Consider the following 15,676-nt stretch of genomic DNA (forward strand, 5'->3'; position numbering starts at 1 on the left):
GCTGCAGTAGTTTATGTGTCGGGGGTCTAGGGTCAGTTTGTTATATCTGGAGTACTTCTCCGGTCTTATCCGGTATCCTGTGTGAATTTAAGTATGCTCTCTCTAATTCTCCACAGTCCACCTGGACGTGCTGCTGCTTCAGTTTCAACTGTTCTGTCTGCGGCTATGGAACCCTGACCTGTTCACTGGACGTGCTACCTGTCCCAGACCTGCTGTTTTCAACTCTCTAGAGACAGCAGGAGCGGTAGAGATACTCTTAATGATCGGCTATGAAAAGCCAACTGACATTTACTCCTGAGGTGCTGACTTGCTGCCCCCTCGACAACTACTGTGATTATTATTATTTGACCATGTTGGTCATTTATGAACATTTGAACATCTTGGCCATGTTCTGTTATAATCTCCACCCGGCACAGAAGAGGACTGGCCACCCCTTATAGCCTGGTTCCTCTCTAGGTTTCTTCCTAGGTTTTGGCCTTTCTAGGGAGTTTTTCCTAGCCACCGTGCTTCTACACCTGCATTGCTTGCTGTTTGGGGTTTTTCGGCTGGGTTTCCGTACAGCACTTTGAGATATCAGCTGATGTAAGAAGGGCTATATAAATAAATTTGATTTGATGATTTGAACAACAGTTCCTGCCCTCCTTAGGGACCCTAGAACAGACGACTTGCTTCCCTCTGACAAACCTAGATGGGCTGGATAGGAGAGGAAAGAGCCCTGCTCCATGTCATTATATCGCCAGCTGTGTTACCGTGGCCAAGGCGTCACACTCAACATTGGAATTACCCTGACAACATTGCCGGGTTCCCCAGAGTTGCACCCATGGTAACTACAAGTCTCCCCAATAAAACAGAAAGGCAGACGTACTTGTAAGAGTGAGAATCCCTCCCTCCCTCCTTGCCTCCCTCCCTCCAATGGGAGATGGAAAGCAGCTGTTCCAGTGTCTAGCTGGGGCTGTTTCAACAGCCACATCGGATTACTGTCAGAGAGGTTTGCTAAATAATTTCCCCAGTCGTAAGAGCTACAGTATGTACCAAAGACTTCGTTAATCTTAAGTAAACAAGCAATTTCCTTTGCCCAATTTATTGTTTGTCCTCTCTCACACTCAATCTCTCTCTCTCCCTGGATTTTGCAAACACCTGGACCGTTATCTTTCATTCAAAGCAGAAAGATGTTTAGAGTTAGTTTACTTCATGAATAAAAAAAATAATAAAACACCTTTCATTGTCTGAATACAAGACAAGAAAGGAGGTTACTTACTGTATTAATGTTTTGAGTGTAAACCAGTCTTGTGGATAAACAACTTCACTGTTTACAATTGATCCTGGACACAATAGATCATGAACACATTTAAGATTCTGCTAAATATAGCGTATTTAGTGCGTATTTAATGCATATTTATTACAGCATATTTAATGCTGTTTGATGGAAAGTGCATCAAACAGCAAAACATAAAAAACCCATTCACTCTAAAACAACAACATGCCAATGTAAGAAAGAGTTACTGTCTAAGATAGTGGCCGATTCCCCTCTGCTCAAATCTCTGCTACAAACATCAATATTACATTACAACCCATCCGTCTCAACACAGCAGCCGGCCTGCTGGTCCATGTCTTAAATATTTGAATCCTGGCACTAGTACAATTGTTACGGCTGTCGTCGGAATGAGACCAAGGCGCAGCGTGGTAGGCGTACATTTTGAATTTATTAAATGAACAAACCAAAAAAAACAAGAAATATAAACGACACATAAAGTAATGGAGCGCTAAACCAGCAACTAACAAAAACAAGATCCCACCACAGAAAGTGGGGAAAAGGGCTGCCTAAGTATGATCCCCAATCAGAGACAACGATAGACAGCTGCCTCTGATTGGGAACCATAGTCGGCCAAAAACAAAGAAATAGACAACATAGAATGCCCACCCCAAATCACACCCTGACCTAACCAAATAGAGAAATAAAACAGCTCTCTAAGGTCAGGGCGTGACAACAATACAATATATTATTTACTGTGAAAGGCCAGCCTCCGAGTGACAACTAACAAAGGGAGGTCTAAACTGAATTGTTGCTGTGTATTAAACAGAAGAAACAACACTGAGGTTCCAGATGTACACACACACACAGGCACGCACACACACACACACGTATGCAAAGTAAAACACACACACACACACTTAAACCCACACGCTCAAGCAAACTCTGACCTTTGGCCACCACAGCACAGGGCCATCGTACCCATAATGCACTACTGTAACAACATGTGACAGAGTCCAGATGGTATCTCTGAGGATACAGCTACAGTCAAGGATCAGGATCAGGCAGGAGGAGCATTGGAGAGCGCTTTAACAATGGAACAACCATAGGCAATAGTCACACATTCACAGCAGGGCATTGATGTTAACTTCAAAATATCTTTAACCATCAAAGTCTCCCAAAAAAACTGGGTCTCCCATTTCAGTCTTTTCTCAAACGGGTTTATACTATTCTGAGCGGCTGTGTGAGCTGGAAAATCCACCGTGATGACTCAAAGCAAAGAAGCCCTGTGTTTATAGTACTGAATCAAAGATGGTCAATGTGATACCTACTCCTGTTAGGAAGCTAAACATTCACTGAGAATACAAGTCTTGGAAAATGCACAGGAAACAAAGGTGCATACATTATGTTAATCTGAAACTGGTGCAGCACAACATGGAATGAGAAGCAGATGCCATTGCATTACCTTGATGAAAAGGCGTTTTGCTTTACAATGAAGGCTGTAAGCATGAAATACTGAGTGCTGTGCTGGATCAGGGAGGAAAGGAAAAAGGTATGCTGTATGTACTGTATGCCTACTGGTTTACAACACAGAAAACACAGTATACAAAATAGAATACAATACAACCTCACATGGGCATACAAATCAAATTCCCCATGTCCTTGTTGTAATAACAAAGGCACAGAAACAGACAGGCTCTCACTGAATGACCAGAAGACATGCCACTCAATGGGAGAGCATATAGCCTTTAGTGGCTGGGTAGTCTTAACCCACATAGTCTGTCATGAACCATCCATCACCTTTGAGAGAAACTGATAAGTGGCTGGCTGTGCTACCGGAGAATAAAAAACAAACCCACTGTGATCTCCATCCACCCCCACTCATTCCACTAGGTAGCAGCCAACGTTATTGCTAACAAAAACACGGTAAATTGTGTATTGCGTACAGTTCTCTGTGAAAAAGCAACATCGCCAGTGGGATGAGTTGGTGTAATTCAACGTAAAATTAGTGGTTGTGATATTCAGATTTTTTTTCTAGGCCATGATAAATGATAAATGATGCAGCGGAATGCGTCAGCAAGCAACACATTGTCTGGTACATAGTTGAACACAAATGGAAATAGCAGCATGAATAACTTAATCTATTACGCAGGAAAGACAAGTGCTTTCATTTGGAAAAATAAAACAAATAAACAAAGAATAAGTTGAAATATCAGTGACCAGATAAAAGGATTGGCATTTATTGGACAAATGACTCTCATTACAATTATAAATACACTGTGAATTTCTCATAAGAATTCTTCATAAATGAGACATTACTGTACTTGTAATTAACTAAGTGCGCGTGCCTACCATGTTGTAGTGTAGGTAGTAAAGGAGAGAAGAGGAGCTGCAGAGTACTCTATAGAGTGCTCTATATTCTGCTCATCTCTCATTTTTGGGTATTACATAATGCCATTGCAAAAATGTTGTCTATCGCTCACCATCTCACCCCACTTCTCCCCATCTCACACTCACTCAATCACTCAAGCCCACACACACACACAGATGCACACACACACACCATCTGTTCCTCCTGCACTCTGTGCCCTGCGGCCTGTGAAGTGCATTGGCCCTACCTGGCTCCAGCTCCAGAGAGAGAGAGAGAGATGGGAGGTCTACTCTGCTCTCTTTTCCCGCTATGTGCCCTAAAGCTCTGGGCTTTAACTGTAAAACTCTGATCTGAATAGACTGCCCTCATTTTTTTTTTACCTTTATTTAACTAGGCAACAAATTCTTATTTACAATGAAAGCCTACCCCGGCCAAACCCAGACGACACTGAGACAATTGTGCGCTGCTCTATGGGACTCCCAATCACAACCGGATGTGAAACAGCCTGGATTCGACCAGGGACTGTAGTGATGCCTCTTGCAATGAGATGCAGTGACTTAGACTGCTGCGCCATAATGGTGCTGAATCTGAGGGTGGGAACCAGACAAGCAGCTAGGCTTGACATGACTTTCAAAGGAAAGACAAGCTGAGTGCCGATTGAAGAATTGAATTGAATTCTAGCAATTATGAAAGATCAATGCAACTATAGTGCTGTAAATGCATTTAAGATGCTTGCTTTTGTGTAGGAGGGAAACGGCTAAGTGGCTTCAAACTCTGACATTTAGTTTTAGTCTAAAAGTAAATGGTGGAATCCTCCAGGTAATTCATAGGGTAATTCAATAGATTAAGGCTTGAAAGATGTGCAAGGACAGAGTAGGTACATTATCAGATACCTATTCTTCCGCATAGAGGAAACATAATAGCACTCAAGACATGTTCTCTTTCCTGGCCTAAGTGAAGACTGCAACATTCAATATTTATAGAGAGCAGCACATGGAATAGAGTCATGATCCCTTCATATCCTGTTTATGCTCTGTGTGTGTGTGTGTGTGTGTGTGTGTGTGTGTCAGTGTTTAGCATATCACGTGATTTTCTTTGCCACTCTAACCATTACCCTAACATGACAAAATACTTTTCAGTTGTCTTTGTAGGGCTGTATTCCTCCTTATGGCTCGCCAGAAGGGGGCCACCCTTCAGAGCATGGTTCCTCTCTAGGTTTCTTCCTAGGTTCCTGGCTTTCTTGGGAGATTTTCCTAGCCATCGTGGCTCTACATCTGCATTGCTTGCTCTCTGGGTTCTGTATAAGCACTTTGTGACATCTGCCGATGTAAAAAGGGTTTTATAAATACATTAAATTGACTGACTTACCAAAGAGCCTGCGGTGGAATATGAACTTCCCGGCAAACATTCCGGTGACAATGGCCATCAGCCACGAGATGACTTTGAGGACGCTCCATCCTCCACCAGGGTACTTGTTCACTATGAAGGAGAAGCAGTTTCCCACCACGATCATGTGAGCCTCTGTCTGGCTGTGGGAGACAGGGTCCTCAGCAAAGATAAGGAAGTTGCAGAAAGTGACGAGGTAGGCCACAAACAGACGAGACCAGGGGTGCTGGAAATAGTACCGCAAACAGGGATCTATATCCATTTTGAAGGACCCCAAGCCACAGTCCACCTGAAGAGGGAGAGAATATTGTTGCCTGAGTGAAATCTGCAACAGATTACAGTGGAAATATTACAGAGTTCATGAGATTACAGAGGAAAAACTAGAGACGTCCGTCCAGACTGAGATTATTCTAAATTCAGACGACTCAGATTATTCTGTAGCGTGATCACCACGCTAAGAGCAGCAGGACAGACAAGTGGTCTATCATCCAGACTGAGATTATCTGAAAAACGTCTATCAGTCAGGTCAACAGTGTAGTTTCAGAGCATCATTATGGTCATCTACTCCTCAAATGGTTTCAGATTTGTATTTATTTTACATTTCTCTTCCTTTAAATCTAGTATTTCGCCAGGGATGACCTTTGACGTCAGAGGTTTTCCAGAGACCATTCACTCAATCAATAAAATTATCTAAAGATACACTGTCACACAAGGCAGTCTCTTGGAGCTGCCTCACATTCACTGCCTAGCTGTTTGTCTGGTTCCCACCCTCAGATTTATCACCATCATGCTGATATTTTGGTTCCACTGCCAGGCAGTGCTTGGGTCGGTTCTCAACAGGACAGTGAGCCCACTGTATTTTCAAATCTGTGGACAATTATTTGCTCCAGGACTCCACCTCGTCACTCACTCACTGCCGTGCACATTCTTGGCGGTCTCAAATATTTTCCCTCCGGTCTCCTCCGACCCTGTTTCCTAAAATATCCATACTGGGAATTTGTATGATGATGTAAAGCCCCAGATATAGAGCAGTGTCAAATTGGGCTATGTGGATATTACATTTCACCAGCATCATGTTTGTCTTGGTATAATGTGCCACCCTAGGTGTTGTTGATGTTATGACTCAGGGGAGGTTTATAACAAATAAGTTAACATATGGATTTTGTTAAGATGGTCATACCAAGGCAGTTTTAGCTACTTGATTTAGAATTTTAGGACCCCTTTAGTTATAAAATATATATAAAAACATTTTATGATGAAACATTGAATTTGGCCTTACTGCTATCAGCCCATGGCCCATTGAATAACACATTCAGACATGGAAAAACAGATAGTCAAAAATTTTATCAAAAGGAAGTTTGTTTTAAAGTGTCTGTTCTACACTACATGGCCAAAAGTAGGTGGACACCCATTCAAATGAGTGGATTTTGCTATTTCAGCCACACCCGTTGCTGACAGGTGTATAAAATCGAGCATGCAGCCATGCAATGTCCATAGACAAACAATGGAAGTAGAATGGCCGTACTGAAGAGCTCAGTGACTTTTAACGTGGCACCGTCATAGGATGCCACCTTTCCAACAAGTCAGTTTGTAAAATGTCTGGAGCAACAACGGCTCAGCCGCAAAGTGGTAAGCCACATAAGCTCAAAGAATGGGACTGCCGAGTGCTGATACACGTAGTGCATCAAAATCGTCTGTCCTCAGTTGCAACACTCACTACCGAGTTCCAAATACTGTAGCCTCTGGAAGCACCGTCAGCACAAGAACTGTTCGTCGGGAGCTTCATTAAATGAGTTTCTATGGCCGAGCAGCTGCACACAAGCCTAAGATCACCATGCGCAATGCCAAGCGTCGGCTGGAGTGGTGTAAAGCTCGCTGCCATTGGACTGGAGCAGTGGAAACACGGTCTCTGGAGTGATGAATCAGGCTTCACCATCTGGCGGTCCAACTGACAAATCTGAGTTTGGAGGATGCCAGGAGAACCCAACCTGTCTGAATGCATAGTGTTAACTGTAAAGTTTGGTGGAGGAGGAATAATGGTCTGGGGCTGTTTTTGGTTCGGGTTAGGCCCCTTTGTTCCAGTGAAGGGAAATCTTAACACTACAGCATACAATGACATTCTAGAACACCTTTGGGTTGAATTGAAACGCCGACTGTGAGCCAGGCCTAATCACCCAACATCAGTGCCCGAACTCACTAATGCTCTTGTGGCTGAATGGAAGTAAGTCCTCACAGCAATGTTCCAACAGCTAGTGGAATGCCTTCCCAGAAGAGTGGAGGCTATTATAGCGGCAAAGGGGGGACAACTCCATATTAATGCACATGATATTGGAATGAGATGTTTGACAAGCATGTGTCCACATTTATATATTTTTTTCACCTTTATTTAACCAGGTAGGCTAGTTGAGAACAAGTTCTCATTTTCAACTGCAACCTGGCCAAGATAAAGCAAAGCAGTGCGACATAAACAACACAGAGTTACACATGGGATAAACAAGCGTACAATAGATAAATCTGTATACAGTGTGTACAAATGAAGTAAGGAGGTAAGGCAATAAATATGCCAATAGTGGAGAAGTAATTACAATTTAGCAATTTACACTGGAGTGATATGTGCAGATGAGGATGTGCAAATAGAAATACTGGTGTGCAAAAGAGCAGAAAAACATACTTTTGGTCATGTAGTGTATATCTGAGCGATATAAGAAAGATCAGGAAAGTATTATATATTTTTTACCCGTATTTAACCCCTTTTTAGGCACAAAACTACTTCCATATACACTGAGCATACAAAACATTAAGAAAACCGGCTCTTTCCATGATATAGGTAGATTGCATTGACCAGGTGAAAGCTATGATCCCTTATTGATGTCACTTGTTAAATCCACTCCAATCAGTAGGGATTGAGTATTATCTGAGATGGGCTAAATGGGCCCTGTCATTGGACACAGCACCGCTGTTGTGCCGATGGGGAGATGCATCTGTGTATCCAGTTCATCAAATTAATAGAGTCGATGTCTGCGCCCACGCGGAAACTTAATTAGCATAATTAAGTTAGCATAGCATTATATATATATATATAATACTCTATCCATATGCTTTATCAATCTCGAATGGAATTATCTGATTACAAAATTGAAACCTACCTCAGTGCACAATGGTGTGTGCACGGCAACTACATATTGATTTAATAAGAAAGCATCCCCTTGATATGGATAGGCCTACAGACACACACTCCACGCACTTACCTGTTCCACGCTTCTTTGCGTTTCCCTCTCAAAAAGTACTGTCAAAACGAGAAGCCCCGCTCCCGCACGGCTCTCTCTCCTGCCTATCATGCCCGGCGAGCCGACAGCGGCGCTCTAATCATCGTAACGACGAGAGCTGAATCGGTTGAGGCGGGATTATCCATGCTATCTGTTGTTGCTAAAAACAGATGCACCCCCAAATCCTCTGCCATTGTGTTGGCTGTCCATGCAACGGCGTGGCAGGGCAGCGAGGCGCTGCTTTGCACCGCCGGAGCGGCTCGCAGTTTTCTATGTGTGATGATGATGGAGAGTCGCGCGATGGCTGGATGCTTCTATCCCCACGACTGGCGCATACCATCAGTGCATTGCAATGTAACTGCAATATAACAAACACATTGAGTTTCCCACTGATGGCAGGGTGATGTTCATAGAGCATACAAATATTTATTTTTATATACAGAGGGGAATGCGTATACCCCTTTCTGTGTTTGCAAACATTGTCGCACGAGGGCGAAGGAAGCACGCTGGTGGCAGAACACCGAGGAGTTCTTATAGAACGCCAGCAAATTTAGGGTGATTTACATGCTAAAATAGGGTTCTGAGTTAAATAATGTTCTGGTTATAAAAAACGAAGGAATTATATTCCTCGTCTCATTAAAACATACACTACATTACCAAAATGTGGACACCTGGTCCTCAAACATCTCATATTCCAAAATCATCGGCATTAATATGGAGTTGGTCCCCCTTTGCTACTATAACAGCCTCCACAGTGCTGCGGGGACATACTTCCATTCAGCCACAAGAGCATTAGTGAGGTCTGGCACTAATGTTGGGCGATTAGGGCTGGCTTGCAGTCATTGTTCCAATTCTTCCCAAAGGTGTTGGGGATGAGGGCCTTCCCCAAAATGTTGCAACAAAGTTGGAAGCACAGAATCGTCTAGAATGTCATTGTATTCTGTATCGTTAAGATTTCCCATCTCTGGAACTAAGCGGCCTGGACCATGAAAAACAGCCACAGACTATTATTCCTGGTCCACCAAACTATAAAGTTGGCACTATGCATTCCGGCAGGTAGCGTTCTCCTGGCATCTGCCAAACCCATATTTGTCTGTTGGACTGCCAGATGGTGAAGCATGATTCATCACTCCAGAGAACACGTTTCCACTGTTCCAGAGTCCAATGGCAGCGAGCTGCTCCATTTCATGAAGCTCGCAACAAACAGTTATTGTGCTGACATTGCATCCAGAGGCAATTTGGAACTCGGTAGTGAGTGTCACAACCGAAGACAGACGATTTTACGAGATACGCGCTTCAGCACTTGGGGGTGCCTTTCTGTGAGCTTGTGTGGCCTACCACTTCACAACTGAGCCATTGTTGCTCCTAGATGTTTCCACTTCACAAAAACAGCACTTACAGTTGACTGGGGCAGCTCTAGCAGGGGCAGAAATTTGATGAACTGACTTGTTGGAAAGGTGGCACCCTATGATGGTGCCATGTTGAAAGTCACTGAGCTCTTCAGTAAGGCCATTCTACTGCCAATGTTTGTCTATGGAGATTGCATGGATTTTATAGCCAAATCCACTCATTTGTCCACATACAATTGTATATATAGGGTATTTTGTAATGGGATGTAATTGTAAATCAAAATGACTGTAAATGGTTTTCTTACTACTCTCACCTTTTTAGAATATTGACATTTTGACAGTGTCCCAGTACTACTGTCAAACTGGGACAACCTATTACTGTCAAACTGGGACACTCCTCTAGGCCATTTTAATGCAGAAAAAATGTTTAGGGGGATTATGAAATACATTTTCTAAAAATGATCAAATGCTAAATGTAATTTTCCTCTAATCTGCTATCAGCTAGCTTGCTAGCAAAAGCTACAGTAGCATAGCATAGCTGCATTTTACTTAGAAAGATATTACCTCACTAACAATAAAAATCCTAGCTGACAATATTCATAACCATACAGTTATATGAAGACTAAAAAAGTTTATTTTGCTGTATTTGACCGTCGTGAAAATATGAATTGTCATTTTTGAGGGATGAGGTCTTTCTGGTTTCATTCAACAACAAAAAATGTCCTCTACAGTGTAGTGCTGAGAATGTTGAGCTGATAGGCCTAGATGAAGCCCATTTTATTTTATTTATAGGATATATAATTACATATAGGCTACATCATAATTATAATCAAGTATAATACTAATAATAACAATGATAATAATAATAGTACATTATAATTCGTAATGTTCCACAAACAATTTACACAAAAAAATGCCACAGGCAGATAGGGCAGCCGTGCTTCTAGCTCCTAAGCAACTGGAGTATTTCGTTGTTTTAATGTATTATTTCTTACATTATTAGCCCAGAATTTTTGTTGTTATTACATACAGACGGGAAGAACTTTTGGATATCAGAGCGACGGTAACTTACCAGCATTACAACCAGGAATACGACTTTCCCGAATCGGATCCTGTGTTCGTAACCCTGAGGGCAATTGAACTGATTCCAGAAGCTGATCTAAAACACAGCCGGAAAAGAAGTATTCAGAGTGGACTTGTAGTCCGACTCAGAAGGCGTGCACACCACCCTCCGCTTCCGAGTATATTACTCGCTAATGTTCAGTCTCTGGATAATAAAGTTGACGAGCTCAAGCCGATGATTTCCTTCCAGAGAGACATCAAGGATTGTAACATACTTTGTTACCCGGAAACATGGTTCTCTTGGGATATACTGTCTGAGTCCGTACAGCCAGTTGGGTTCTCAGTTCATCGCGCAGACAGGAATAGATATCTCTCCGGGAAGAAGGGCGGGGGTGTATGTTTCATGATTAACTACTTAGGGTGTGATTGTGATAACATACAGGAACTCAAGTCCTTGTTTACCCAACCTAGAATACCTCACAATCAAATTCCGACCGTATTAACTCCCAAGAGAATTCTCTTCGGTTATAGTCACATATTCACCCTCAAGCCGATACCACGACAGACTTCAAAGAACTTCACTGGACATTATGCAAACTGGAAACCACATATCCTGAGGCCACATTTATTGTAGCTGGGGATTTTAACAAAGCAAATCTGAGAAAAATGCTACCGAAGTTCTATCAACACATTGACTGTAGTACTCGCGCTGCTAAAACACTTGACCACTGCTACTCCAACTTCTGGGATACCGAACAGGCCCTCCCCTGCCCTCCCTTCGGCAAATCTGGCCACAACTCCATTTTCCTCCTCCCTTTGTATAGGCAGAAACTCAAACAGGAAGTACCAGCGCTAAGGACTATTCAACGCTGGTCTGACCAATCGGAATCCACGCTTCAATATTGTTTGATCATGCGGACTGGGATATGTTCAGGGAAGCTATAAATAACATTGATGAATACACTGATACGGTGACCAAGTTTATCAGGAAGTGTATAGTCACCGAACGTACCCACGGTGACTATTAAAACCTACCCTAACCAAAACTGTGGATAGATGGCAGCATTTGCGCAAAACTGAACGTGCAAACCACTGCATTTAAGGTGACTGGGAATATGCCGAATACGAATAGTGCAGTTATTCCTTCCGTGAGGCAATCAAATAGGCAAAACGTCAGTATAGAGACAAAGTAGAGACATGGCCTGCTACCAAGGACTGTGGGCTCTCCTCTCCGTGTCTGACATAAGTAAGACATTTAAGTGTGTTAACTCTCGCAAGGCTGCCGGCCCAGACGGTATCCCTAGCCGCATTCTCAGAGCATGCACAGAACAGCTGGCTGGAGTGTTTACGGACATATTCAATCTCTCCCTATCCCAGTCTGCTGTCTCCACATGCTTCAAGATGTCCACTATTGTTTCAATACCCCAAAAAACAAAAGAAACTGAACTAAATGACTATCGCCCCGTAACACTCGCTTATGTCATTATGAAGTGCTTTGAGAGACTAGTGAAGGTTATATCACCTCTACCTTACCTTGACACCCTAGACCCACTTCAATTTGCTTACTGCCCCAATAGATCCACAGACGATACAATCGCAATTGCCATCGCTCTGCACACTGCCCTATCCCATCTGGACAAGAGGAATGCCTATGTACTGTAAGAATGCTGTTCATTGACACTAGCTCAGCATTCAACACCATAGTACACTCCAAGCTCATCATTAAGCTCGTGGCCCTGGGTCTGAACCCCGCCCTGTGCAACTGGGTCCTGGACATCCTGATGGGCCACCCCCAGGTGGTGAAGGTAGGAAACCACACCTCCACTTCGCTGATCATCAACATTAGGACCCCACAAGGGTGCGTTCTCAGCCCCCTCCTGTACTCTCTGTTCACCCATGACTGCGTGGCCACGCACACCTTCAACTCAATCATCAAGTTTGCAGATGACACAACAGTAGTAGGCCTGATTACCAACAATGATGAGACAGCCTACAGGGAGGAGGTGAGGGCCCTGGGAGTGTGGTGCCAGGAAAATAACCTCTCACTCAATGTCACCAAAACAAAGGAGCTGATCGTGGACTTCAGGAAACAGCAGAGGGAGCACCCCCCTATCCACTTTGATGGGACCGCAGTGGAGAAGGTGGAAAGTTTCAAGTTCCTCGGCGTACACATCACTGACAAACTGAAATGGTCAACCCACACAGACAGTGTGGTGAAGAAGGTGCAACAGAACATCTTCAACCTCAGGAGGCTGAAGAAATTTGGCTTGGCACCTAAAACCCTTACAAACTTTTACAGATACACAATTGAGAGCATCCTGTTGGGCTGACCGCCTGGTACGGAAACTCCACTGCCCGCAACCGCAGGGCTCACCAGAGGGTGGTGCGGTCTGCCCAACGCATCACCGGGGGAAAACCACCTGCCCTCCTGGACACCTACAGCACCCAATGTCACAGGAATGCCAAAAATATCATTAAGGACAACAACCACCTGAGCCACTGCCTGTTCACCCCGTTAGAAGGGGGAAGGCGAGGTCAGTACAGGTGCATCAAAGCTGGGACTGAGACTGAAAAACAGCTTCTATATCAAGGCCATCAGACTGTTAAATAGCCACCAGTAGCACCTAAGAGGTTGCTGCCATATATGCATAGACTTGAAATCACTGGCCACTTTAATAACGGAATACTAGTCACTTTAATAGTGTTTACATATTTTGCATTACTCATCTCATATGTATACTGTTTTATATTATATTCTACTGTATCTTAGTCTATGCCGCTCTGACATTACTCGTCCAAATATTTATATATTCTTAATTCCATTCCTTTACTTTAGGTTTGTGTGTATTGTTTGTAATGTTGTGAAATTGTTAGATACCACTTGTTCGATATTACTGCACTGTTGGCTCTAGAAACACAAGCATTTCGCTACACCCGCACTAACATCTGCTATTCACGTGTACGTGACCAACAAAATTTGATTGGATTTGATTTAAAGAATGTTTTAATACATTTCATTTGTATTTATAATTCAAGTTTATCATTAAAATATTAAAATGACTAATATACTCTCTGAATTATCCTTCTTTACAATAAAGAATTAAGTGTACCTCTTTGCCAACCAAGGTGTCCCAATTTGCCAGTATCAACTGAAAAAAATGTGGTCTCAGGACAATGAGACCACAACAATGATGACACAACAGTGGTAGGCCTGATCACTGACAACAATGAGACAGCCTATAGGGAGGAGGTCAGAGACCTGACCATGTGGTGCAAGGACAACAACCTCTCCCTCAACGTGATCAAGACAAAGGAGATGATTGTGGACTACAGGAAAAAGAGGACCGAGCACGCCCCCATTCTCATCGACGTGGCTGTAGTGGAGCAGGTTGAGAGCTGCAAGTTCCTTGGCGTACACATCAACAACAGACTAACATGGTCCAAGCACACCAAGACAGTCATGAAGAGGGCACGACAAAACCTATTCCCCCTCAGGAGACTGAAAAGATTTGGCATGGGTCCTCAGATCCTCAAAAGGTTCTACAGCTGCACCATCAAGAGCATCCTGACGGGTTGCATCACTGCCTGGTATGGCAACTGCTCGGCTTCCGACTGCAAGGCACAACAGAGGGTAGTGTGAGCGGCCCAGTACTGTTCTCTTTGCTACCACACGGCAAGAGGTACCGGAGCGCCAAGTATTAGTCCAAGAGGCTTCTAAACAGCTTCTACCCCCAAGCCATAAGACTACTGAACAGCTAATCAAATGGCTACCCAGACTATTTGCTACCCCACCCCCCATGCTGCTGCTACTCTCTGTTATTATCTATGCATAGCCACTTTAACAACCCTACCTGCATGTACAGAATTATCTCAATTACCTCGACACCTGTGCCCCCGCACATTGACACACTGATTCTGTACAAATACCCCATGTATATAGCCCCGCTATTGTTATTCACTGCTGCTCTTTAATGATTTGTTTTTCTTACTTCTTAACTTTTTCTTAATTTGAATTTGTTTAGGTAGTTTCTTAAGACTACATCATTGGTTAAAGGGTTGTAAGTAAGCATTTCACTGTAAGGCTGTATTTGACGCATGTGAAAAATACAATTTGATTTAATTTATCATTGCTAGACAGCCATTTTCAAGTCTTGCCATAGATTTTCAAGCCAATTTAAGTCAAAACTGTAATTAGGCCACTCGGGAACATTCAATGTTATCTTGGTTAGCAACTCTTGTGATTTAGGTTATTGTCCTGTTATTGCTGAAACGTGAATTTGTCTCCCTCTGTCTGTTGGAAAGCACACTGAACAAGGTTTTCCTATTGGATATTTCCTGCTGTATTCCTTTTCTTTTTATCCCCAAAAACTCCATAGTCCTTGCGATGTCAAGCATATCCATAACATGATGCAGCCACCACCATGTTTGAAAATATGAAGAGTGGTACTCGGTGATGTGTGGTGTCGGATTTGCTCCAAAGATAACGCTTTGTATTCAGGACAAAAAGTACATTTCTTTGCCACATTTTGTTGTTGTTTTGGCCCCGTACTCCAGCACTTTGGATTTGAAATGATACAATGAGGTTACTACAAAGTCCTCCCAGTTTAGGGAACCAAAAGTATTGGGAAAAAATCACTTATCTGTGTATTAAAGTAGTCAAAAGTTTTGTGTTTGGTCCCATATTCCAAGCACACAATAATTACATGAAGCTTGTGACTACAAATTTGTTGGATGCATTTGCTGTTTGTTTTGGTTGTTTCAAATAATTTTGTGCCCAATAGAAATGAATGGTAAATAATCTATTGTGTCATGTGTCACTTTTATCGTAAATAAGAATATAATATGTTTCTAAACACTTATGCATTCATGTGGATGCTACCCTGATTATGGATAATTCTGAAAAAATCATAAATATTGATGATTGAGAAAGTTATAGAGGCATAAATATCATATCTAATTTGTATGTCTGTAACTCATTATTCACAATTCA

At 42.8% G+C, this 15,676-nt stretch overlaps 1 protein-coding gene across 1 annotated transcript in view; it reads right to left on the reverse strand.

Moving 5' to 3' along the window:
• Nucleotides 1-8,388, reverse strand: part of LOC139415659 (transmembrane protein 117-like) — a 93,027-nt gene extending 84,639 nt beyond the window's left edge. Inside the window, exons 1-2 of the mRNA XM_071163778.1 lie at nucleotides 8,258-8,388; nucleotides 4,992-5,298 (exon numbers count right to left, since the gene is read on the reverse strand). Coding sequence (XP_071019879.1) covers nucleotides 4,992-5,298; nucleotides 8,258-8,347 — 397 coding nt within the window. The 5' untranslated portion in view covers nucleotides 8,348-8,388. The remainder of the gene's footprint in view (nucleotides 1-4,991; nucleotides 5,299-8,257) is intronic.
• Nucleotides 8,389-15,676: the final 7,288 nt, after the last annotated feature.

This window comes from Oncorhynchus clarkii, chromosome 1, assembly GCF_045791955.1.
Source record: "Oncorhynchus clarkii lewisi isolate Uvic-CL-2024 chromosome 1, UVic_Ocla_1.0, whole genome shotgun sequence".
NCBI lineage: Eukaryota > Metazoa > Chordata > Actinopteri > Salmoniformes > Salmonidae > Oncorhynchus > Oncorhynchus clarkii.